Below are 25,154 nucleotides of genomic sequence, written 5' to 3'. Positions count from 1 at the left end.
CTTGCATTCCTGGAATAAACCCCACTTGATCATGGTGTATGATCCGTTTAATGTGCTGTTGGATTCTGTTTGCTAGTATTTTGTTGAGGATCTTTGCATCTATGTTCATCAGTGATACTGGCCTGTAGTTTTCTTTCTTTGTGACATCCTTGTCTGGTTTTGGTATCAGGGTGATGGTGGCCTCGTAGAATGAGTTGGGGAGTGTTCCTCCCTCTGCTATATTTTGGAAGAGTCTGAGAAGGATAGGTGATAGCTCTTCTCTAAATGTTTGATAGAATTCGCCTGTGAAGCCATCTGGTCCTGGGCTTTTGCTTGTTGGAAGATTTTTAATCACAGTTTCAATTTCAGTGCTTGTGATTGGTCTGTTCATATTTTCTATTCCTTCCTGATTCAGTCTTGGCAGGTTGTGCCTTTCTAAGAATTTGTCCATTTCTTCCAGGTTGTCCATTTTATTGGCATAGAGTTGCTTGTAGTAATCTCTCATGATCTTTTGTATTTCTGCAGTGTCAGTTGTTACTTCTCCTTTTTCATTTCTAATTCTATTGATTTGAGTCTTCTCCCTTTTTTTCTTGATGAGTCTGGCTAATGGTTTATCAATTTTGTTTATCCTTTCAAAGAACCAGCTTTTAGTTTTATTGATCTTTGCTATCGTTTCCTTCATTTCTTTTTCATTTATTTCTGATCTGATTTTTATGATTTCTTTCCTCCTGCTAACTTTGGGGTTTTTTTGTTCTTCTTTCTCTAATTGCTTTAGGTGCAAGGTTAGGTTGTTTATTCGAGATGTTTCCTGTTTCTTAAGGTAAGATTGTATTGCTATAAACTTCCCTCTTAGAACTGCTTTTGCTGCATCCCATAGATTTTGAGTCGTCGTGTCTCCATTGTCATTTGTTTCTAGGTATTTTTTGATTTCCTCTTTGATTTCTTCAGTGATCACTTCGTTATTAAGTAGTGTATTGTTTAGCCTCCATGTGTTTGTATTTTTGCAGATCTTCTCCTGTAATTGATATCGAGTCTCATAGCGTTGTGGTCGGAAAAGATACTTGATACAATTTCAATTTTCTTAAATTTACCAAGGCTTGATTTGTGACCCAAGATATGATCTATCCTGGAGAATGTTCCATGAGCACTTGAGAAAAATGTGTATTCTGTTGTTTTTGGATGGAATGTCCTATAAATATCAATTAACTCCATCTCGTTTAATGTATCATTTAAAGCTTGTGTTTCCTTATTTATTTTCATTTTGGATGATCTGTCCATTGGTGAAAGTGGGGTGTTAAAGTCCCCTACTATGAATGTGTTACTGTCGATTTCCCCTTTTATGGTTGTCAGTATTTGCCTTATGTATTGAGGTGCACCTATGTTGGGTGCATAAATATTTACAATTGTTATATCTTCCTCTTGGATCGATCCCTTGATCATTATGTAGTGTCCTTCTTTGTCTCTTCTAATAGTCTTTGTTTTAAAGTCTATTTTGTCTGATATGAGAATTGCTACTCCAGCTTTCTTTTGGTTTCCATTTGCATGAAATACCTTTTTCCATCCCCTTACTTTCAGTCTGTATGTGTCTCTAGGTCTGAAGTGGGTCTCTTGTAGACAGCAAATATATGGGTCTTGTTTCTGTATCCATTCAGCTAATCTGTGTCTTTTGGTGGGAGCATTTAGTCCATTTACATTTAAGGTAATTATCGATATGTGTGTTCCCATTCCCATTTTCTTAATTGTTTTGGGTTTGTTATTGTAGGTCTTTTCCTTCTTTTGTGTTTCTTGCCTAGAGAAGTTCCTTTAGCAGTTGTTGTAGAGCTGGTTTGGTGGTGCTGAACTCTCTCAGCTTTTGCTTGTCTGTAAAGGTTTTAATTTCTCCATCAAATCTGAATGAGATCCTTGCTGGGTAGAGTAATCTTGGTTGCAGGTTTTTCTCCTTCAACACTTTCAATATGTCCTGCCACTCCCTTCTGGCTTGCAGAGTTTCTGCTGAAAGATCAGCTGTTAACCTGATGGGGATTCCCTTGTGTGTTATTTGTTGTTTTTCCCTTGCTGCTTTTAATATGCTTTCTTTGTGTTTAATTTTTGACAGTTTGATTAATATGTGTCTTGGCGTATTTCTCCTTGGATTTATTCTGTATGGGACACTCTGTGCTTCCTGGACTTGATTAACTATTTCCTTTCCCATATTAGGGAAGTTTTCAACTATAATCTCTTCAAATATTTTCTCAGTCCCTTTCTTTTTCTCTTCTTCTTCTGGAACCCCTATAATTCGAATGTTGGTGCGTTTAATGTTGTCCCAGAGGTCTCTGAGACTGTCCTCAGTTCTTTTCAATCTTTTTTCTTTATTCTGCTCTGCAGTAGTTATTTCCACTATTTTATCTTCCAGGTCACTTATCCGTTCTTCTGCCTCAGTTATTCTGCTATTGATCCCATCTAGAGTACTTTTAATTTCATTTATTGTGTTGTTCATCGTTGCTTGTTTCATCTTTAGTTCTTCTAGGTCCTTGTTAACTGATTCTTGCATTTTGTCCATTCTATTGTCCATTCTATCTCCAAGATTTCGGATCAACCTTACTATCGTTATTCTGAATTCTTTTTCAGGTAGACTGCCTATTTCCTCTTCATTTGTTACGTCTGGTGGGTTTTTATCTTGCTCCTTCATCTGCTGTGTGTTTTTCTGTCTTTTCATTTTGCTTATCTTACTGTGTTTGGGGTCTCCTTTTTTTTTTTTGCAGGCTGAAGGTTCGTGGTTCCTGTTGTTTTTTGTGTCTGTCCCCAGTGGCTAAGGTTGGTTCAGTGGGTTGTGTAGGCTTCCTGGTGGAGGGTACTAGTGCCTGTGTTCTGGTGGATCAGGCTGGATCTTGTCTTTCTGGTGGGCAGGTCCACGTCTGGTGGTGTGTTTTGGGGTGTCTGTAGACTTATTATGATTTTGGGCAGCCTCTCTGCTAATGGGTGGGGTTGTGTTCCTGTCTTGCTAGTTGTTTGGCATAGGATGTCCAGCACTGTAGCTTGCTGGTCGTTGAGTGAAGCTGGGTGCTGGCGTTGAGATGGAGACCTCTGGGAGATTTTTGCCGTTTGATATTATGTGGAGCTGGGAGGCCTCTTGTGGACCAGTGTCCTGAAGTTGGCTCTCCCACCTCAGAGGCACAGCACTGACTCCTGGCTGCAGCACCAAGAGCCTTTCATCCACAGGGCTCCTTAATTTGGGATGATTCGTTGTCTATTCACGTATTCCACAGATGCAGGTACATCAAGTTGATTGTGGAGCTTTAATGCGCTGCCGCTGAGGCTGCTGGGAGGGATTTCCCTTTCTCTTCTTTGTTCGCACAGCTCCCGGGGCTCAGCTTTGGATTTGGCCCCGCCTGTGCGTGTAGGTCGCTGGAGGGCGTCTGTTCTTTGCTCAGACAGGACGGGGTTAAAGGAGCCGCTGATTCGGAGGCTCTGGCTCACCCAGGCCGGGGGGTAGGGAGGGTCACGGAGTGCGGGGCGGGCCTGCGGCGGCAGAGGCCGGCGTGACGTTGCCCCAGCCTGAGGCGCGCCTTGCGTTCTCCTGGGGGAGTTGTCCCTGGATCCCGGGACCCTGGCAGTGGCGGGCTGCACAGGCTCCCCGGAAGGGCGTGTGGCTAGTGACCTGTGTTCGCACACAGGCCTCCTGGTGGCGGCAGCAGCGGCCTTAGCGTCTCATGTCTGTCTCTGGGTTCCGCACTTTTAGCCGCGGCTCGCGCCCGTCCCTGGAGCTCTCTCAAGCAGCGTTCTTAATCCCCTCTCCTCGTGCACCAGGAAACAAAGAGGGACGTAAAGGTCTCTTGCCTCTTCGGCAGGTCCAGACTTTTCCCTGGACTCCCTCCCGGCTAGCCGCGGTGCACTAACGCCCTGCAGGCTGTGTTCACGCCGCCAACCTCAGTCCTCTCCCGGCGCTCCGACAAAAGCCGGAGCCTCAGCTCCCAGCCCTGCCCGCCCCGGCGGGCGAGCAGACAAGCCTCTCGGCTGGTGAGTGCCGGTCGGCCCGATCCTCCGCGCTGGAATCTCCCCGCTTTGCCCTCCGCACCCCTGTTGCTGTGCTCTCCTCCGCGGCTCCCAAGCTCCCCCACTCCGCCTCCCGAAGTCTCCACCCGCGAAGGGGCTTCCTAGTGTGTGGACACTTTTCCTCCTTCACAGCTCTCTCCCGCTGGTGCAGGACCCGTCCCTATCCTTTTGTCTCTGTTTAGTTTTTTCTTTTGCCCTAACCAGGTACGTGGGGGGTTCCTTGCCTTTTGGGAGGTCTGAGGTCTGAGGTCTTCTGCCAGCGTTCAGTAGGTGCTCCGTAGGAGTTGTTCCACGCGTAGATATATTTCTGGTGTATCTGTGGGGAGGAAGGTGATCTCCGCGTCTTACTCTTCCGCCATCTTCCCGGAAGTCCCCGCTACTGGTATTCTTTTTTTTTCTTTTTTTTTTTTTTGCGGTATGTGGGCCTCTCACTGCTGTGGTCTCTCCCGTTGTGGAGCACTGGCTCCGGACGTGCAGGCTCAGCGGCCATGGCTCACGGGCCCAGCCGCTCTGCGGCATGTGGGATCTTCCCGGACTGGGGCACGAACCCGCGTCCCCTGCATCGGCAGGCGGACTCCCAACCACTGTGCCACCAGGGAAGCCGGCTACTGGTATTCTTAACTGAGAATTCTAATCCTTCTCCATTGCTAACGACTATAGGAGATGAAGAGTGAGTTAAAAATGAAGCACGAGGCCCACGTCATCCTGTACAGAAGTTACCGTCGTGGAGACCTTCCTGACATCCAGATTCCGCACAGCAGCCTGATCACCCCCTTGCAGGCAGTGGCCCAGGTCGGTGCTGGAACCCACCTCATGCTTGCAGGGCTGCCTCTGTGCAGGGTAGAGGGTGCTGATTCGTCCCACACAGTGGGCTCAGTGAAGGGCCTTGTCCTGAGTCATGGCTCTGCCGCTTCCTAGCTCTGTGAGACCCTGACACGGGGTACCATCGAGACACTTTGCTCTGGGCCCAGTGTCTCTGTGTGCCAGTCACACACTGAGTCTGTTTTTCTCACCAGTAATGTCAGTGGGAATGAAACAGTGTGTAAGTTGCTAAGTCACTTAAATCATTGATTATACAAAATCCTCTTTCGGGGGAGGATCGAGAGAGCGACAGTGGGATCAGTATCCTTCTCTGGTAATTCTCTTATTAGCCGGGGACAGGGAGTACTTTTCTCAGACATTAGGGGATAAGTGTACTGGGAGTGAGTGAAGTTTTCTCACTGAATTCTCTGACAGAAGCAGGATATTTATCCCTGCAAAGTCTGATTAAGGTTTCTTTGACTTTAATTGAAGTACTGTTTATAATCGAAGGGTATCATATATATCATGTAATATATGACTGTGCTGTAGGTGCTGAAACATGATGCCTTAGCACTTAACTGGCAGTACTAATGTTGATGATAGTAATAGATTATGTCTGTGTAGCCCATTACTGCTTGGTAAGATTTTTGTTTAAATAATTACAGAGTGACAGGAATTTGCAAAAATAGCCCAAGTCCTGCGTCCCCTCCCCCAGCTTCCCTCCGTGGGGACGGCTCACGTCACCGGAGCACCTGAGTGAACCCCCAGTGTGACCAGATCGCAGACGCGCGAGTCCCACCACTTCCCCTGCGGCACTGTTGTGTGTGTGTGTGAGGTTCTGGGCCGCTTGTCCCACGTGCAGATTCACGTGTAGAGGAAGGAATTTGTGCACAAGAGTCAGTGGGTGTAGACGTGGAAGCCCCCTGACAGACTAAGTGGACCCCACGTAGCAGAGTGAGAGGCCCACCTGGCAGTAACCGTCTCTGTGGAGTGTAACGACGGGCAATATTTATTTTCTTCTTTGTTTCCTGATGCGTATTTTCTAAAATTTTATATAAGAACCATTATGACTTTTTATAAGACAAATACATTACCTAAAATAGAGTAATGACCAACATAAAATAAAGAAAAATCAAATTATAGTTTTTATTCAGAAACAGCTTTTACCAAACAAAATAATTTTAAAATTTTATTTATTCTTGCTTTCATGCCTTCATTTTAAAAATGTAGACGCTGTCTGCTGGGAGCCGTTCTCAGCACTGGGGTCTGTGCCCGGGGACAGCGGGAGGGACGGGCTGTGTCCGTCAGCCTGGCCACCCACCACGCAGGACGGAGGCAGCTCCTGCTGGCGTCAAGGGATTAAATGGCCACGGTGATGGGGCTCTGGCCTGTCGTCTAAGCTCAGGGCCGTTTTCCAATGTCTCCAGGCTGCTGTCAGTCCCCAGGGACAGCCCTGTGTCCCCCTGGCCCGGGGCAGGGACCCGCAGGTCCAGACTCACACAGGACTTGAGCCAGCTTCTGAGTCTGTACTCTGGGTCTGGAATCCGTGCCATCGTGCCTTTTATAAGACGTGTCAAACAGATATGCTGGGTTAAGTTCCGAATCCTCCCCGTCGACGGCTGCGGCTGTCGGCGTGGCCGTGTGGGCAGTGGCTTGTGTGTTTCGGTTCGGCTCCGGTGCTGTGGGTGAGTCACCCCGGTGTGTGCTCCTCCGGAATGTCCTACAGAGGGATCCGCTCGTCGCGAAGCAGCTCTTCAGCAGCCTGTGCTCCGGGATCCTGAAGGAGACGGACAAGCACAGGACCGCGTCTGAGAGGCGTGGCGCCACCCAGAAGCTGCTGCAGGACTTCACTCACTTGCTCAGCACCAGCTTCCTCTTCTTCCCTCCGCTTGTGTCCTGTATCCAGGTGAGGCCGCACGCGCACTGTCTCCCGCCCTTCACACGCCGGCATCTAGCGACTCCGTTGGCTTCTTAGTTGAAACGAGGGTTTTAACAGAGCACGTGTCCTGTGATGGGGCCGCTTCCTCCCAGATGGTTAGACGCAATTTATTTGTATTAAAAAAAAACTTACATATGATGGAGTGATGAAATCAAACTTGACCTAAAATTGTTCAGGTCTTAAACCAGCCAGTCCCCTCAGTGTTCTGCTCGCACCTGCATGTCGCGCGGCGCCCAGTCCTCCCGCCGGCCTCTGGGGACATGGGTGCAGCCCGTGCCTGGCTGTGGGCAGGGGACGGAGGCACAGGCGGGCTCGGGCCAGGCGGTAAACAGGCAGAGGCGGAAGGGCACGAGGGCCAAGTGATGCAGAAGCCCGGGGTGGTGCAGGCTGAGGAGAGGCAGGTCGGCAGGCCGCCTCTCGGCCGGGGTGGGCTGTGCACTGTCATGGGTGCTGTGAGGCCGCCCTCAGAGAAGGCTTTGAAGGCTGTGCTCTTCGAGCAGAGAACTAGTGTAGACGGACTTTTGTAGGACTAAACACACTTACTGGAAGATTACTCTTTAATGTAAGAAATGTTTTCTTTGCTGTTCAAACCATGGATCGTTACAAAAGTCCCTAATAGAAAATCCGTTGGATTCATTTCAGTATTTTTGTAACTAGTTACCTCCCTGGAGTAATTTAAAAATTACATTCTTTAGTGTTATTTATCAGTAGCTTTGGTTTGCAAACTGATTGGGTAATAAATCCGGAGATGAAGTACTTAGTATTCTTACTTCGTACTTTTTTGTTGTAGCGTGAAACTGTTAATACAGTTTGTTTTTATATACTCTATTTTTATTGGTTTATAATTTACAAGTAGAATTCCTTCATTGGTTTTCTCCTGGTGATGCCAAAGACAAGACTTGAGAAGTTATATTGAATCAGCCGGTATTTCAAAATAAGTTTCTTTTTACATTTTATCCCGAAGCAATTTTGATTTTTAAAGATTTAATTTTATTTATTTTTTGCTGTGTTGGGTCTTTGTTCCTGCGTGCGGGCTGTCTCAAGTTGCGGCGAGCGGGGAGCTACTCTTGGTTGAGGTGCACGGGCTGCTCATTGCGGTGGCTTCTCTTGTTGTGGAGCACGGGCTCTAGGTGTGCGGGCTTCAGTAGTTGTGGTGAGTGGGCTCAGTAGTTGTGGTGCGCGGGCTCAGTAGTTGTGGCGTGCAGGCTCTAGAGCGCAGGCTCAGTAGTTGTGGTGCGTGGGCTTCTCATTGCAGTGGCTTCTCTTGTTGCGGAGCACAGGCTGTAGGCGTGCAGGCTTCAGTAGTTGCAGCACGCGGGCCCTGGAGCACACAGGCTTCAGTAGTTGTGGTGCACGGGCTTAGTTGCTCCGTGGCACGTGGGATCCTCCCGGACCAGGGCTCGAACCCGTGTCCCCTGCATTGGCAGGCGGATTCTTAACCACTGCGCCAGCAGGGAAGTCCTGCTGTGTTGTTCATGGAAATAGAATTTTGTTTGGATTTTCTTTCCTGTACCACTAGCTCCTGCTAAGAGTAACAAGCATTTTTGTTTGTTTGCTTGCTTTGGAGAATCTGTGTTCTTCCGAGACCCCTGGTGTCGAATGCAAGTTGGCTCGGTGGTAGCCGGTCAGTCTCAGTGAGGGTTCCGGGCCCAGCAGCTTCGCAGGGCGGGAGGCAGGTGCCCTTCCACATGTCCATGCAGACGCAGGTCTGTCGTCATGAGATGCTGTCCTACTAGCCATACTGTTCTCTCTATTGGTTTGGGGCTCACTTTTCGTTATTTTTGCGTATACAGAACTCTGAAATTGAGAGTTACAAAGTAAAGGTCAACATGATAATTCCCGAAGCCCTCCATTCCGTGTTGCTGAGCACGTGAGCCCCCGGGGTGGGGAGACGTGAGGAGGCTGCCAGGTAGTGGGGGTGAGCGCACCTACTCTGCAGTGACTGGGTGTGCGATCTTTGTGTCTCAGATGCTCTCCTCGTCTCTCCAGGGTATACGTTCCGGGAAACTGCGGTTGTGGTCTGGACATACAGCAAATGTGTAAAGCTCTCACTGTCCGCTAGTGGCTTTGTTGCTCTGGATTAATCCTGGATTGGAAGTGTGCAGTAAGGAGAGATCATTTCCTCCTCTGAGCAAGTGGGGGAAGGCTTAACAGAATCACACAGAGGAGCTTGTGCTTTCTCCACCACGAATGTCAGACCTTCGTGCTTAGCAGAACGAGGTCCTCGCTGGCAGAGGTGGCTGGGGAGCCGTGGGCTAGAGGGCCGTCGTGTCTGTCTTCGCAGGAGGTCAGCTGCCGACACACCGACCTGCTGAGCCTGGACCCGGCCGTGGTCGGCAGCGCCGGCCTGGCGGGCCTGCAGCAGCCGGGGGCCATCCACCTGCTGGAGGAAGCGCTGCTGCACCTGCTGCCCCAGGAGCCTCCTGCCAAGCGCGCTCGGGGCAGGCCCGGCCTCTCCCCCACCGTCGGCAGATGGATGGAGCTCGCCAGGTACGCCTGGGCCCCGACCCCGCTGGGGCCGAGGCCGATATATCTGATACAGTTACTTCGTTTATTTGGGAAAAACAAATTCTGTTTCGGTTACGTGAGGCTTTATCATAAGAAAGCCAGTGCCTAATTCTGAGGATGCTGGATTCGGGTGAAATTTCACTTGTGCTTCTTTTCTGTAACACTGGTTTTTAGGTCTTCGGGTTCTGGGTGTAAGAGTGGAAGTGAGAGCGGGGTTTCTTGCCTCGCCGCTGTTGCATGGTCGCTCCTGTCTCTCTGAACTGAGTGCCGTGGTGGGTAGCGAGGCGCTGCGCCGGGTGCCGGCAGCAGCACAGCGCGGGTTAGACACCGCCAGCGGCGCGGGCGGTACCCTGGGCAGGAGGAAGGGCCTCTGCGGGGGCTGCTTCTGCCCGTGGGCGTTCTTACCCTCTTGTGTCTGGCATGGCCATGGGCAGTAGTGACGCCTTGTGCGCTTGGGAATTTCAGGGGGCAGAGTCTCGGGTCTTGGGTGTTGTCTGGATAAACGAAGCACACAGCTTTTAAGGGCCTAAACTTTTAAACATTTTTTTTCTAGCTTTATTAATGCTTCCTCACACTTTTTATATTATGTTTGTGCATTCCTTTCAAACAGAATTTTTTTTTAATATTTATTTATTTTTAATTGTTCATTTGGCTGTGCCGGGTCTTCGTTCTAGTGTGCGGGATCTTTAGTTGTGGCATGCGAACCCGCTCTTAGTTGCGACATGCATGTGGGATCTAGTTCCCAGACCAGGGGTCGAACACGGGCCCCGTGCATTGGGAGCACGGGGTCTTTGCCACTGGACCACCAGGGCAGTCCCACATCATTGTTTTGACCACGGTACAGCGTATGTGGTCCAGGGGCCGGGGGCCAGTGTAGGGCGGACCTGAGGCTGGTGTGTTTTCTGAATCCCTGGAGAATGCTGGTAGCTTCGTCTCCTCTTGGACCCCTGGGCCGTGGGCTATTTCCCCACCTCCCTACCTCTGCCTCTGATTTGTTACCTTTAACTCCCCACGAGCAGGGCAGTAAGAGAGCTATAGCTGTTAGATTTTTTTGGTCTAAATTTGGAGTCAGTGGGCTCTGAAAGAGAACCCGTGGGGCTTTTTTGATGTAATAAACACGTGAAATTTCATACCCAGGGAAGCACCAAACTCAGGAAGACCAGGAGGGGAGTGGTCCTCAGCTCGGTGGTCAGGCGACTGCAGGGTTAGGAAGAGAGGACATTTGTGTGGAGACTCAGAAGGTGGGAAGAAGTCTCTAGAGAGAAGGGAACGAACTTACTGAACACTTGAGACTACCTTAAAGGGGGAGCTTGGCTGACGGACCAGCAGGTTTGTGTTAACGGCAGAGATGAATGCTCTAGCCCGTGTCCAGGCTGTCAGTAGAATCGAGAAGACCATAGAACGTGGAGTAAAACGTGGCATCTCTAGGACCAGGACTAATTTACCTGCTTTGGGGTTCTTAACTACATTCCAAATTTTAGGACTAGACAAGGATTCCAGATAGGTTACCACAGATAAGAGCAGTGTCTCAGCAATGAATTAACACAGAACAGGCGCATTTAATGAGTCAGCTTACGCATTGTAAACCTGTAATTTTCAGATTTTACTTTAAATGCGCTGTAGAATAACTTCTGCCTTCAGTACGGCTAAAGTAGTAAAACTTAATGGTAACTTCAAAACTTTTAAGATTTCGTATTTTTACAAAACAAGAATAACGTATCTTTTTTGGTTAATTATAACACATGACATCTTGATTTAATATCATTTCATTAGAGTAAAGACTTAAAAAATACTGGGGCATTCATTGATTTGGACTTTTTTTTCTTTTGGTTTGTTTTATAGGCTGTACAGGTCGATTGGAGAGTATGACACCCTCCGTGGTATTTTCAGCAGTGAGATAGGAACACAGCAGATCACACAGGACGCGCTACTAGCGGAAGCGAGAAGTGATTATTCTGAAGCTGCGCGGCTGTATAATGAGGTAAAGTTGGCCTCTGGCAAGTGCTAGTTGCTTAAACGCTTCTGTTCTCTGAATGGAAAAATTGTTAGAATTTAGAGCTTCAAGTGTTTCAGCTTTTATTCCTTAGAACTTACACAAAGATTAGCATCAGAAAATGGCTTCATAATAACCGCATGCGAGCTAAGCATTGTTATCCCTTACTCTTTTTAAGAAAACATCGCTGAATAAAAGAAAGCATGTTTTACCAAGTACGATAAAATTGTAAGATGTTACTTCAGTATCTGGTATTATTATGTAATTTCCATTTGAGTAGATTGTGTTCATTCAGGAAGTAAAAAATTTATAAAGAGGTAGGTAGGAGTTGGTTTTGGGAACATGACTGAAGTTCAGGTTTGTGTCTGAGCTACCGGTGGCCGAGTGTGGATGTGTAGCAGGTACATACTTGGAGTTCAGGTCTGCGGCCTGTGCGAGAGATCCAGGTGGTGGAATCTTCTGCAATTTTCTGTAAACGTCTTATTTTCTAATTTTCATTCTAAGAACTCTGTAAGTAGTAAATAATTTACAGTATTTACATCAAATTATGGGTCATTTAAAGTCTTCAGCTTATTCACTGGCTTCATTGTTAAGTTTCCCAGAGACGTGGTTCCCTCTTGGCTGGGGTTTTTAATACTCATTTGACTATTAGATTCCACTCAAGTTACTCTGTTTTCCCTTTTTTCTCCTCTTGTCATAAATCTGAAAATGGTTGTTCTTAGTACGAATGTTACACAGCCTACAGTGCAAATGTTTTCATTTGTACTGTTTGCAACTTTGTAAAATAATCTTACCAGGCCCTCAATAAACAAGAGTGGGCAGACGGTGAGCCCACGGAAGCCGAGAAGGACTTCTGGGAACTTGCATCCCTCGAGTGTTACAACCAGCTTGCCGAATGGAAATCGCTGGCATACTGCTCCACGGCCAGTGCTGACGGCGAGGGTACCCCAGATCTCAGCAGGATGTGGAGTGAACCCTTCTATCAGGTGTGTGGGGTCATGTCTGAGGTCACGGAAATAAATGTTTTAGATGGTCAGGTGTGCTCTCATTAGTCAGGTTGTTTAGAAGTGTTCAAAAACAGGGCAGTAGTTGTGCAGCATTAGGGTATTTATACGACCAGACACCCCCCAAACTGCATAATAAACTGCTCACCGCTTTTAGCTCAGCCTTTCAGAGTGAGCAGAGGCCTTTAAAAATGAACGTCAGCATCCCTGGCGTGACCACCAGGAGAACATTTCCTGTTGTGTCTGCGCGGCGTTGCAGTCTCGCTGGGCCCGCCTGGCCCGTCCGCACTGCTCTCCTCGGCTGTGCCTGGAGGTCCCTCTCTTTGTACCAGACGTCCAGTTGTCTTTCAGCTACAAGTAGTTGCCATTTTCTGTAGACCGTGTTCCTATGTATTTTGTGGTTATAAAATGAACCACTTTAGATGAACTTGTTTTAAAATTTGTAGCCTTAGGTGCTTTAACATTTGAAGCATTAAGCACCATCACTTTGGCACCTGGACCTATAAAATGACACCAGAGATGCCGTGGTGATGAGATTCTTGCTCCTCAGGAGACCTGCCTGCCACACATGATCCGCAGCAGGCTCAAGTCCCTGCTCCGTGGGGAGGGTGACCAGGCCCTGCTGACCTTCGTGGACGAGGCGGTGACCTCGGAGCTGCGGAGGGCCCTGCTCGAGCTCCGCTACAGCCAGGAGCTGAGTCTCCTCTACCTCCTGCAAGATGACGTTGACAGGGCCGAGTATTACATCAGAAACTGCATTCAGATGTTTTTGCAGGTAATATGACATCCCAGCCGGGGGTGTGCCATCTCTGTGACCTTTCTGACATCGGTAAACTCCTGGGTGGGAATCACAGCAGCAGGTTCCCCTGACCGACCGCGTGACGGGCCCACCCTCCTCGCGTCCTGGTTCCCCTGAGGCCTGTGCACACCGGCCTTGGTCCTGGGGCGTTTTAGTGCCTTTCTCTGTTTTAGAAAGTTCCGCGTCTTGTGTCCCCTTGGGGTTTCCTTTCTCTGTGGACGAGCACCTGAGAGCAGAGCCCCCGCCAGTCCCGGCTCTGTGTTCTCCTTTGGTGTCGGCTTGTTCTGTTGTTAAAGCCGTGTCTTGTGTAGAGTCTGTGAACATCTGTCGTTGCCATATATGGACGGTCACTGTCTTTATTCTACTTTTCAAATGTGTTTGAGGTTGAGTAGTACACTCGGAGTTTATCGAAGCAGAAAGATTGGCTTCTGTAGTTGGCAGTTTCACATTATAGGATGTTGTGGTTTTTCAGAATTGGTGGCAAATAGAGGCAGCAGTACCCGATTGTATTACTTTTATTGATTTTGTGGGACTGAAATGCAGTTGAAAACCTAAATTAAAAACGAAATTACACCGTTTGTTAATTGCTCCCGTGACCTAATTATTAACCACTCTGAGACGCCCTGTGCAACTGATGTGTTTATAGGGTAGCTGCTGTTTCATGTTGAGAACTGTGTTAAAATCTAATGCAGTAAGTTGACTTGTAACCAGTGCTAACTAACTCCTTTCCAGAATTATGCTAGTATTGATGTCCTCTTACACAGAAGTAGACTCACCAAGTTGCAGTCTGTGCAGACGTTCATAGAAATCCAGGAGTTCATCAGCTTTGTTAGCAAACAAGGTAACGTTCAGTTTATACCTACCTTGGTTTTCTTTTATAATTTCGGAAGAGCTTTGGCTTCTGATCTGTTTGCCTAGTGATAGTACATGTTTCTTACTGTATGGGTTAGAAACTGCCTTGGGTTTATTTTACAAATGTATGTATTTGGGATTGTTGAGGTAAGTGTTTAACATGGTCAAGCGCGATTCTGGGCACTGGAGAAGCTTCCAAGGAGTAGTGGTCTGACGCATGGCACCCACAGAGACAGAGGCAGGTCCAGGGCCCCATGAGAAACTGGGGTGACAGCACCCGGCCGGCAGGACCCCGAGTTGGGCGTGGTCGGGAGAGAGGAGCTCGCAGAGGACCGGCCTGACCCTGAGGTGCCAGAGCTTCTGTCCTGGGTGCCAGCTGGTACGGTGAGGCCGAGGGCGGCAATGCCCGGACCTGGAAGGCCTTTCTGCTGCCGACGAGTAGGTTTTATCCTGGTGCTGATGGGAGGCCACCCAGAGTCAGAGGTAACGTCTTGACTGTAAATCTGAATTTCAGTTTTGTAGGCTTTTCAGAGTACTAATAAGAATTGGTATTCAGAACTGTCTACCTAGCTGTTCTCTGTTTTAAATTTGGAGAATGATGTTTCAAGTACATTATTATTAACAATGTACTATCCCAGGAGCTACGTTGATCTCTTTTCTCTATATTTTCTAGTTTTTATGACAGCCTTATGAGATGTAGATCCTTTCTTCTCGTTTTGTAGGGCATCAGAGATTAAATAACTTGCCTAAGCTAATACATGAAGGATCCAGATTCTGAGCTCAGGACTGTGATTTAAGCTGAAAGAAAACCAAAGCTTTAAACATTAGCAGTGTGAAATTTAAATTTCATGAGGGTTATCATGAATCCCTTTACCGAAGCCCTCGAGGCCAGGTCGTTTGGGGGTTATCTCCAGCGACCTAGTGTGCCTACTGGGTTGGGCCTTGTGTGCAGTGGCCCGTCAGCCCACGACTGATGGCTGTCCACCGCCTGGGTGGGTGTCGCCACGAGTGGCGTAAACAGACTGTAAGTTGCCCTGTGATGATTGAGATCAGATTTTGCACACAGGAAAATTGGCTGCAACTCTGTGAAAAACATGTCAGTTTTCAGTGCTTTTTAGATTTTGGAATCGTGGATGGAGGATTGTGGACCTGTGCTAAATGTAAAAATTGTGTATGTTTATTTCCTCGTCTTCCCTCTATGGCCCGAAGAAATTGAGTTTTAATGCCAGAATATTTAAAATATGGTAGCTTTTGCTCCTGTTGTGAAAGATAAGACAAAACGTTTAAATTTGGACAAGAAACTTGACAGCTGCGCTTTGTAAGGTGGTCTGGTCACTGAGCCGTGGACATAGTCACACTCCAATATTATTTTTAGGCAATTTGTCATCTCACCTTCCCCTTAAGAGGCTTCTAAAAACCTGGACAAACAGATACCCGGATGCTAAAATGGACCCCATGAACGTCTGGGATGACATCATCACGAATCGGTGAGATGCTGAGCCTTCTGAGTTGAAGGTGGTTTCTTTTTTGAAGTTGCCAGAATAGCTTTTCTCCCAAACTGTGGTTTAGACAAATGTGGGGTCTGAGGCTCGTGGGCCAGTTTGCACTGAGGTTGTCCTGGCAGTACTCTCCGTGCGTCTTTGTGCCCTGGTCCATTCCGTGCTGGGCGGGGAGAGAAGGCAGGGGCGTCCCCTCTGCTCCTGTCTCAGGGCTGAATGTGGGCGAGTGACATGGCGGCAAAGAAGATACTGCTTAACAACTTCTTGTTATTCTGTTATTATAACCTGGATTTTTGACACTCCCACCTCCTACCTCCCAGCTCTGTTACGTGCTGTATTCATCACTTCGCCGGATCTGAGATTCTTTTCCTCACCTGTAACGGCCCTGGTTAATCCTAGGCAGGTATTAACTATATGTGTCGGAGAAGAGGTAATAGAGCCAGAGCGGTTGTGAGTTATTTTATTCAAAAACACACAGTCAGTAGGACTGAAGGACTGTGATCCCACGTTTGGCATTCTTGCCGTTGGACCCTGTTTCCTCTGATACTACAGCTTTTTAAAATTTTACTTTTTATACTTTTTATTTTTCAAATTTTTTACTTTTTATTTTGAGACAAGTTCTTACCTATAAAAAAGGTTACAAGAAAAGTAGAACTCTCCTGTGTACCTTTTACCCAGATACACTTTTTTTTTTTTAACATTTTTTAACATGTTGCCGCGTTAGCATTTTTTTCTTTCTCTCCACATACATATATTTATTTTCGGAACCATTTGAGGGTAAGTTGCATACATCTGTTTCTTTACCTCTTTGTTTATCGGTGTACCTTTCCTAAGAAGAAGAGTGTATTCTTAGAACCACAGCACAGTAGTAGCTTCTCTGTTTTCATTTTAATCTACAGCCTCAATTTCAGTTCTGGCAGTTGTCCCATTAACGTCCTTTAAAGCAATTTGTCTTTTAAGACAGGATCCAGTGCAGAGTCATGTACACATTTAGTTGATGTATCTTTCTGGTCTCCCCTAATCTGGAGCAGGTCCTCGTGACACTGACACTTCTGGGGAATCTTCTTCAGTTTGGGTTTGGCTGTGTGTCCTCCTGATTATCTTCAGGTGAAATACCCATGGCCAGAATGCCACTGACGTGGAGTATTCGTCCTGCGGTTTCACATCTGGAAGCGCAGAGTGTCCACCTGCCTTTTACTGGTGGTAGCAGTGTTGATTGCCTGGTTAATACTATGTCTGGTCTTGCTGGTGTACAAGCCCTGTTTTCTCCTCTGCAACTAACAAGCAATGTGGGAGATCCTTTGAGACATGCCTGTATCCTGCTTCTGATGAGACCTACTCCTCCGTGTTCTGTGTCTGTGGATGACTTTAGCCCAGACCAGCCTTGTGCTGGGTCTTATTGCGGCAGGTGGGCTCCTTAGTTGTGGCTTTCCAGCTCCTTAGTTGCAGCATGCATGTGGGATCTAGTTCCCTGACCAGGGATCAAACCCCGAGCCCCCTGCATTGGGAGCACGGGGTCTTAACCACTGTGCCACCAGGGAAGTCCCTCCAGGCTCATCTTGCAAAATTATCCTCCTGTGTTTCCTTCTAGAAATGTTGTAGTTTTAGTTCTTACATTTAGGTCTATGATCCAGTGGAAGATTTTTTTTTTTTTGCGGTACGTGGGCCTCTCACCATTGCGGCCTCTCCCGTTGCGGAGCACAGGCTCTGGACGCGCAGGCCCAGCGGCCATGGCTCACGGGCCCAGCCGCTCCGCAGCATGTGGGATCCTCCCGGACCGGGGCACGAACCCGCGTCGCCTGCATCGGCAGGTGGACTCTCAACCACTGCGCCACCAGGGAAGCCCCAAGTGGAAGATAATTCTTGTAGATGGTATGAGGTAGGGATACATGTTCACTTTTTCCATATGGACAGCTAGTTGTCCAGTCCCGTTTGTTCAGAAGTCTTACTTTGTGTCACTGAATTGCCTTGGCACCTTTTCTGAAAGTCAGTGATGGTTATGTCTGTGGGTCTGTGTTTGAATGCTCTATTCTGTTCCTTGATTTATATGCATATCTGTTCACAATATCACACTGTCTTCATTACTGATGCTTTATAGTAAGTCTTAAATCAGATAGGGTGAGTTCTCCAACTTTGTTTCCTTTATGAAAACTGCTTTGTTTATTTTAGGTTGCTTACATTTTTATATACATTTGAGTATCTGCTTATCAATTTCTACCAGAGAAAAAAGGAAAACAGAGTTTGGGATTTTGTTGCCTCTAGATCAACTTTGGGAATTACTGTCTTAACAGTGTAGAGTTCTCCAATTCATGAATATGGTATGTCTCTCCGTTTATTTAGGTCCTCTTTAATTTCAAAGATTTGTATTTTTTCCATCTGGAGATCTTAGCTGTCTTTTGTTAGATTTGCTCCTAAGTATGTATGGTTTTTTCAGCACTGTTGTGAACGGAGGGTTGTTTTTTTCATTGTATTTTCTGGTTATTTGCTGTTCATGTACTGATTTTCTGAAAGTTTTGTTTTATCATGAATGGTGTTGAATTTTGCCAAATGCTTTTTCTGCATCTATTTAACTGATCATGTTGTTTTTCTGTTCTTTTGTGTGTGTGTGTCTATAATATTGTTCAAATCTGCTATTTCCTTATTGATTTTCTGTCTGGGTGATCTGTCCATTGTTGACAGTGGTATTAAAACCCCCAACTATTATTGTATTGCTGTTTATTTCTCCTTTTAGTTCTATTAGTATTTGCCCTATATACCTAGGTACTTCGTTGTTTGGTGCATAAATATTTACAATCGTTGTATTTTCTTGACAGATTGGCAGTTGGCCCCTTTATCATCATGTAATTACCTTCCTTGTATCTTTTTACCATTGTTAGCTTAAAATCTATTTTGTCTGGTATAGTATAGCTACCCCTGCTTTTTTTAGGTTACCATTTGCTTGAAATATCTCTCCCACTCTTGTCAGTGTGTCTTCAGAGCGAAAGTGAGTGTATTGTAGGCAGCATATCGTTGGAGATCTTTTTTTTTTCTTTTTTCTTCCGGCCCCGTGCCTCATGGCCTGTGGGATCTTTGTTCCTGACCAGAGATTGAACCTGGGCTACGGCAGTGAAAGTGCTGGGGGTCCTAACCACTGGACCGAGACGTAACTCCCTGGATCTTGTTTTTTTTAATCGCTTGGAGAATCTAAACCATTTACATTTGAAGTAATTATCAGTAGGTAAGGCTTACTGTTGCTATTTTTGTTGTTAATTGTTCTCTGACAGTTTTGTGGGTTCATTACCCCTTGTTGCTTACCCTGTTCTCTTTTTGTGTGATTTGATGGATGACTTTTTGTTTGGTGTGCTTTGACTTCTTTATCGTGATCTTTTGTGTGACTACTATAGTTTTTTCCTGTGTTTACCACAAGGCTTACGTAAACTATCTTGTAACACCTGATTTTAAGCTGATAACAACTTAACTGTGATAACATTCTTAAACTTTATTATGCTTTTGTGTCCTCATCCCTCTTACATTTTAGGTTATTGATGTTACAGTTTACATATTTTTATATCATGCATCCAATACCAGATTATTGAAGTTATGGTTATATTTAATACATTTGTTTTTTAAGTTTTAAACTAGAGTTGTCAGTGAATTACATACCACCACTGCCATATTAGAGAATTCGACTTTGGTTTTATATTTGCCATTACCAGTGAGTTATATACTAACTTCATATGTTTCTGTGATGTTAATTAACATCACAGTTCTGCTTGAAGAACTCCCTTTAGCTTTCTTGTAAGGCAGGCAGGTCTGGTAATGGACTCCCTCAGCTTTTGTTTAGCTCTTCTTCATTTCTGAAGGACAGCTTTGCCAGATACAGTATTCTTGGTTGACAATTCTTTTTTTCTTTCAATATTTTGAATGTATCACCCCATTCTCTCCTGTCCTGAAATGTTTCTTTTGAGGACTTTGCCTATAGTCTTACTGGGTGGAGGGTGGGAGGGTTCCCTTGTGTGACATGTCGCCTTTCTCTTGCTGCTTCCAAAAGTCTTTGTCTTGGACTTTGGACACTTCAGTTGTAATGTGTCTCGGTGTACCCCTGTTTGGATTCAACCTAGTTGGGTTCTTTTTTTTTTTTCCCTCCAAATATTTATTTATTTATTTGGTTGCACTGAGTCTTCGTTGCAGCAGGTGGGCTCCTTAGTTGCGGCAGTTGGGCTCCTTAGTTGCGGCAGGCAGGCTCCTTAGTTACGGCAGGCAGGCTTCTTAGTTGCAGCTCGAGGGCTCCTTAGTGGCAGCACGTGGGCTCCTTAGTTGTGGCTCGCGAACTCTTAATTGCCACAAGCATGTGGGACCTAGTTCCCTGACCAGGGATCGAACCCTGGCCCCCTGCATTGTTGGGGTCTTTTGGGATTCAAGGATCTGGGTGTCCATATCTCTCCTCACGTTAGGGAAGTTTTCAACCATTATTGCTTTAAATGTACTTTGTCTTTTTCTTTATCTCTTCTCCTTCTGGGATTTTTATAATGGGTGTGTTGTTTCTCTTACGCGCTGCTACACTCTTTTTCATTCTGTTTTCTTTTGCTCCCCTGACTGGATAATTTCATTGAATCTGCTGCATGGTTGAATCTGCTTTTGAAGCTCTCTGTTGAATTCTTCAGTTCCAGGATTCCTGTTTCTGTTTTTTGATGGTTTTTGTCTTTTTGTTAAACTCTCATTTTGTTCATGCATTGTTTTCCTAATGTCACGTAGTCGTCTGTGCTTTCCTGTAGCTCACTAGCTTCTGTAAGTGGGTTATTCTGAACTCTTGTCCACAGCTCACAGGTCTCCATTCTTTAGGGTCAGGTGTGGAGCTTCGTTAGTCTCCTTGGGTGGCATCACAGTTAGCTGATTTTTCGTGATCCTTGGTTCCCTACGTTGGTATCTACGCATCTGAGTAAATGGTCTTGTTCAGACTTTGCAGAGATAGTTTTTCACCAGTCAGCTCAGCCTGGGGCTCTGGACGTGCCAGCTGGTAGCTTCCTTGGGCAGGTGGGACCTGCTGTTGTGTATTTGGGGTGAGGCTGCTGCCTGAGCTCTGAGGTTGGGGGTCGGGGTGCCGCTGGCCCAGGACAGTTGGGTAGGACTGGGGTCCTGCCCCAGCGCAGCTGTAGCATGGCTCTGTGTTGCCTGCATTCTCTGGTCAGGCTTCCTAGGTGGCCGGGACTGGGTGCTATGCTCAGCAGTAGGTGGGGTACTGCCCCGGGGGGTTGGGGGAGGCAGCCAAGCTGGCCCCAGGGCCAGCATAACTCATCGTTTGGGGACCCAGATCAGGCGGGACCGCACAGCGAATTCCCTGGCTAGGCAGGCCACCGGTTTGACTCTGCAGACGGGAAGGGAGAGGCTCCAGCACCACTGTGCACTGGGCTGTGGGGTTTCCCCACGTGCTCTGGTGAGGTTCCCCGGCTAGGCGAGCTGAAGGCTCTTCGGCAGGTTGGTTTCCCTGCCCGTGTGCGAGGGGCCACCATGCAGGCCCCCGGCTGGCCAGACTCTTGTTTGGGAACCAAATGGAGCAGAACCGTGAGCCAAGCCCCTGGACTGCTGGGCCGGAGTCCTGGCTGTGTCCACCGGCAGGTGCTCTGAGCACGTGCTGCTGTGAGCAGGGTCGCAGGGTGGGCTATGCAGGTACCCCGAGCTCCGGCTGGGTTTCCCAGTCAGGTGGGTGGGGCTGTGAATTAGCTCCCTGCCCAGGCAGAGGGCAGAACACGCTGCAGGCCAGCAAGGCTCGTTGTTTGGGTCCTGAATCGGGCAGACGCGCGTCCTGCCCAGCTCCCTGGTCAGACTGGGCCACCGTGTCAGCTCAGGCACGTGAAGCCACTGGTCAGCATTTCTGCTCGGGCTCTGCTGGGACTGCCTGGAAGGATCCCAGCCCTGGTAGCTGTAAGCCCCACCCCGTCTTCTGTCATACCCTGAGCCCCGCGATGCCTGGGAGGTGAGACCCACAGCCCTGGGCTTTCCTCTTCCCACTGGAGAAACCGTAGACTCGGGGGCCCTGGCTGCGGTCCCAGTGACCCTTCAAGTGGGGTCCCTCCCAGTCCCTGGGGTGTGGGGCTGTTTTCACCTCATCCCCATGTTGTGGGATTTTCCCAGTGCTGTCTTGTCCTTGAGAGTTGTTGGTTGGTTTTCCTGTGAGGGGGACCGAGGTCGAGAATGACCTGTGTCACGATCTGGATGATGTCACTTATCTTTGCTGTTTGTGGTGTGGTGACATCACTTGTCTTTGCTGTGTTCATGATGTAATATGTTGCTTTTTTAAAAAATCTATTTATTTTTGGCTGTGTTGGGTCTTTGTTGCTGTGCACAGGCTTTCTCTAGTTGTGGCGAGCGGGGGCTACTCTTCGTTGTGGTGCACGGGCTTCTCATTGCAGTGGCTTCTCCTGTCGCGGAGCACGGGCTCTAGGTGCGCGGGCTTCAGTAGATGTGGCTTGCAGGCTCTAGAGCGCAGGCTCAGTAGTTGTGGCACACGGTTTTTGATCCATGAAATAGTTAGAAGTGAGTTTTCTGTGTCTCTTATTTATTGATTTCTGAATTAACTCCTTGTGGTTATAAACACACACTGTATGGTTTCAGCCTTTTTAAATTTATTGAGACTTGTTTTATGACCAAGTGTATGGTCTACTTTAGTAAATATACCATGTGCACTTGAAAATCCTGTGTATTCTGCAGTTCTTGGACTGCAGAATGTTTATAATTTTCATTTAGATCGAGGTGGTCAATTGTGTTTTTCAGATCTTCCATGTCTTTTGTGATTTTTTTGTTTAGTTCCATCTGCTGTTGAGATTGGGATGTCAAAACCTCCTACTGTGATTGTAGAATTGTCTGTTTGCCTAATAATCAGTTATTAGGCACATACATGTTGATAATTGCTGTGTCTTCCTGATGAAATGTGCACTTTAGCTTATGTTGCAGTAAAGACATATTGACGTGTGTACTTCATGTGTATATGTGTATATGTATATATATATATATATGAAGTAACAGTGAAAATATTAACAGATAATATATTTTTGCTCTAAATAGTCTAACATGATTCAGAACTTACAAGGAACAGTCTTTTATACTCACCATTTCTTTTTCTTTCTTTCTCTCTCTCTTTCTTTTTTCCTTTCCTTTCCTTTCCTTTTTTTTTTGCGGACGGGCCATGCTGCATGGCATGTGGGATCTTAGTTCCCCAACCAGGATTGAACCCGTGCCCCCTGCAGTGGAAGGGCGGAGTCTTAACCACTGGACCACCAGGGAAGGCCCTGCACTCACCATTTTTGATGCTTATCATTTGTTCCTGAAGATCCAAGTTTTCCTCTAATATTTCCCTTCAGCTGAAGATTTTCCTTTAGCAGTTCTTGGAATTCAGGTCTGCCTGTGATGAATTCTCTTGCTTTTCCTTTGCCTGAGATGTCTTTATTTCACTTCATTCCTGAAGAATATTTTCTCGGGGTATAGAGTACTGGGGGATCATTTGTCCTCTATGTTTCAAAAGGGAAGGTCATGCTTGTTCAAATGGTTATTCCCCAATATGTAATGTGTCATATTTGGGGGCCAGTGTCAAGATTGTTTTTTTAATTGTTGGTTATCGGTTTAATTATGATGTGTCTGTGTATGGTTTTCTTTGAATTTATCCAGTTTGAGCTTCTCCAAGCTTCTTGAATCTGTACATATATGTCACCAAATTTGGGAAATTTTCTGTTATTGTTTCTTCAAGTATTTTTTTTGCCCCAATTTTTCTTGTTTGTGGGATGCCAATTACACATATATTAGACCTTTTGACATTGTCCCACAGGTTCACTTTCATTCAATCTTTTTTCTCTTTATTCTTCAGATTAGATCATTTCTATTGATCTGTCTTCAAACTCACTGTTGTTTCCTCTTTTAATTCTGTCTAGTGAATGTTTTATTCCAGGTACTTTTCAGTAAAATTTCTATTTGGCTCTTTTTACACTCCCTCTCTGCTGAAATACCTACTTTTCGTTTATTCCATGTGTATTTTTCTAGACCCCTTAGAGATGGTTAAAATAGCTGTTTAAAGGTCCTTGTATGACCTTTGCCGACCTATTGGTCATCTCAGAGTCGACATCTGCTTACTGTCCTTGTCACTGAAAACAGGCACATTTTCTTGGGTTCTTTGGATTTCGGTGAATTTTGGCTTGTGTCCTAGAAAGTGTGTAGACTGAGCCCCTTTACAGCTCCCAGGGGACGTGGGCTGTTCTGACCCTGCAGCAGCCAGCCCCTTAGACTTGCACCTGGGCTCTCGCTTTCTCCTGGCTCAGGTCTCAGTTCAGCTCTCAAGTCAGTCCTGCACACGTGCCCGTCGCAGGGTAGCCACGGTCCACGCGGCTTCTTGTTTGGAGCTAGAGGCTCCCTTGTCCGCTCTCTCCCCTGCAGGGTTCCCTTTGCAGCCTTTGGTTCCTCCGGGCACAACACAACAGGGCTTGCTTCTTTCAGAGTCTTCGTACTCAGGCTGCCACGCTCCACGTTGTGGTTGTCCTTGTGGCAGAACTGGGAGAAGACAGAGAAAAGCAGGACACTCACCACAGTGGCAGAACCTTCTCCTGGTCTCCGCGTCCTTGAAGGTGGCCGTCTCTTGCTGACCCTCAGACCCCTGGGTGGTTGTGATTGCATACTACCCCGTTTCTAGCCGTCACCAGCAGAAGGGCGGCTGTGGCGCCTCCTGTGGCCTCACCAGAGCCAGGGCTCTGTCACTTTTACCAAGATGGCTCTTTCCGGGCTCCTTCCTCCAAGGGCTGACACAAGAGCATGGCGGGTACCACCTTTGTTTCACCTGTGCCCTCCCTCTGGGACTTCCTGGCTACTCTGCCTCGTGGAGTGGAATGCACTCTTCTCGCTGGTGACGGCATGTCCTTGTCCCCTGCTGCCCCACTTTCTGGGAGCCCAGGCCCTCGTTCACGCCGCAGGGTGACATTCCTGTTCACGCGTTGCTTCTCCAGGTGTTTACCCAGCACCCAGGGTCCACCACCTTTGCTTGTTTAGCTCTTGGGAAGGAAGTGGGCACTTGCGTGGTGGTCATGGGGTCAGGAGCACAGGAGCAGATCCGTGGCTGGGGAGGCTGCTTGTTGGGAAAAACTGAAAAAAATAAGCAAGAGAGGTGTGAGACTTGCTAGTTTATCTGGCTACAGTGTTTCTAAGAAATTGAAATTAGTCCGCAGATGCACAGAAAGTTAGTTATTAATTGGGGTGAATTTTGTATGTTCAGGTCCTTTGTCCGTGTTACTGACAATGAAAATAATGAAACTAGAATCATGGGAACCAAGTCAAATATGTAAATCATGATACAAATAAGAATAACCTTCTGGCCGTCCATGTGATACAGCCGTTGTTCTCGGTGGTGGTAACCTGCCCGCTGCTTGACACTGTCCACGTATGTGACGAAGACTTTAGATTCAGAGATAAAAGGAGAAAAATGGTGTTGACTCAACACGGGGTGTGCTGTCCATTTGTTAAGAGAGCAGGTTGCGAGTGTGAATACTTTACTTTGTGGAGGTGGAAGCAGTAGATGCTGTCTGGAAAATTGTGTTGAAATACCCTCAGTGATCTTCCAAGAGCTGGTTAATTAAAATGGGGGTTAAGTCCAGTTCTGAGAGTGTATATTTATAGTCTAAAAAATAAGCAAAATTTTAACAACTGTAGAATTTCTGTCTGAATGCTGTCCAGCAGCTTCCTGAATGTCAGAGATTTCTTTTATGAGTCCGGCATTAATTCTTATTTTTCTTTG

General features: G+C 46.8%; 1 protein-coding gene across 5 annotated transcripts in view; it reads left to right on the top strand.

Moving 5' to 3' along the window:
• Positions 1–25,154, top strand: part of PRKDC (protein kinase, DNA-activated, catalytic subunit) — a 159,512-nt gene that overhangs the window by 111,282 nt on the left and 23,076 nt on the right. For all 5 annotated transcript variants that reach the window (XM_082859125.1, XM_082859124.1, XM_082859126.1 and 2 more), the window contains 8 exons: positions 4,672–4,803; positions 6,539–6,718; positions 9,036–9,241; positions 11,102–11,240; positions 12,050–12,238; positions 12,807–13,031; positions 13,788–13,896; positions 15,283–15,394. In XM_082859125.1, the coding sequence (XP_082715251.1) occupies positions 4,672–4,803; positions 6,539–6,718; positions 9,036–9,241; positions 11,102–11,240; positions 12,050–12,238; positions 12,807–13,031; positions 13,788–13,896; positions 15,283–15,394 (1,292 nt within the window). The remainder of the gene's footprint in view (positions 1–4,671; positions 4,804–6,538; positions 6,719–9,035; positions 9,242–11,101; positions 11,241–12,049; positions 12,239–12,806; positions 13,032–13,787; positions 13,897–15,282; positions 15,395–25,154) is intronic.

The sequence above is a fragment of the Leucopleurus acutus genome (assembly GCF_964270905.1).
Source record: "Leucopleurus acutus genome assembly, chromosome: 17".
In the NCBI taxonomy this organism is placed as follows: domain Eukaryota; kingdom Metazoa; phylum Chordata; class Mammalia; order Artiodactyla; family Delphinidae; genus Leucopleurus; species Leucopleurus acutus.
Note: the sequence above shows the minus strand (reverse complement) of the source record. Positions and strands in the feature narration are given on the sequence as shown.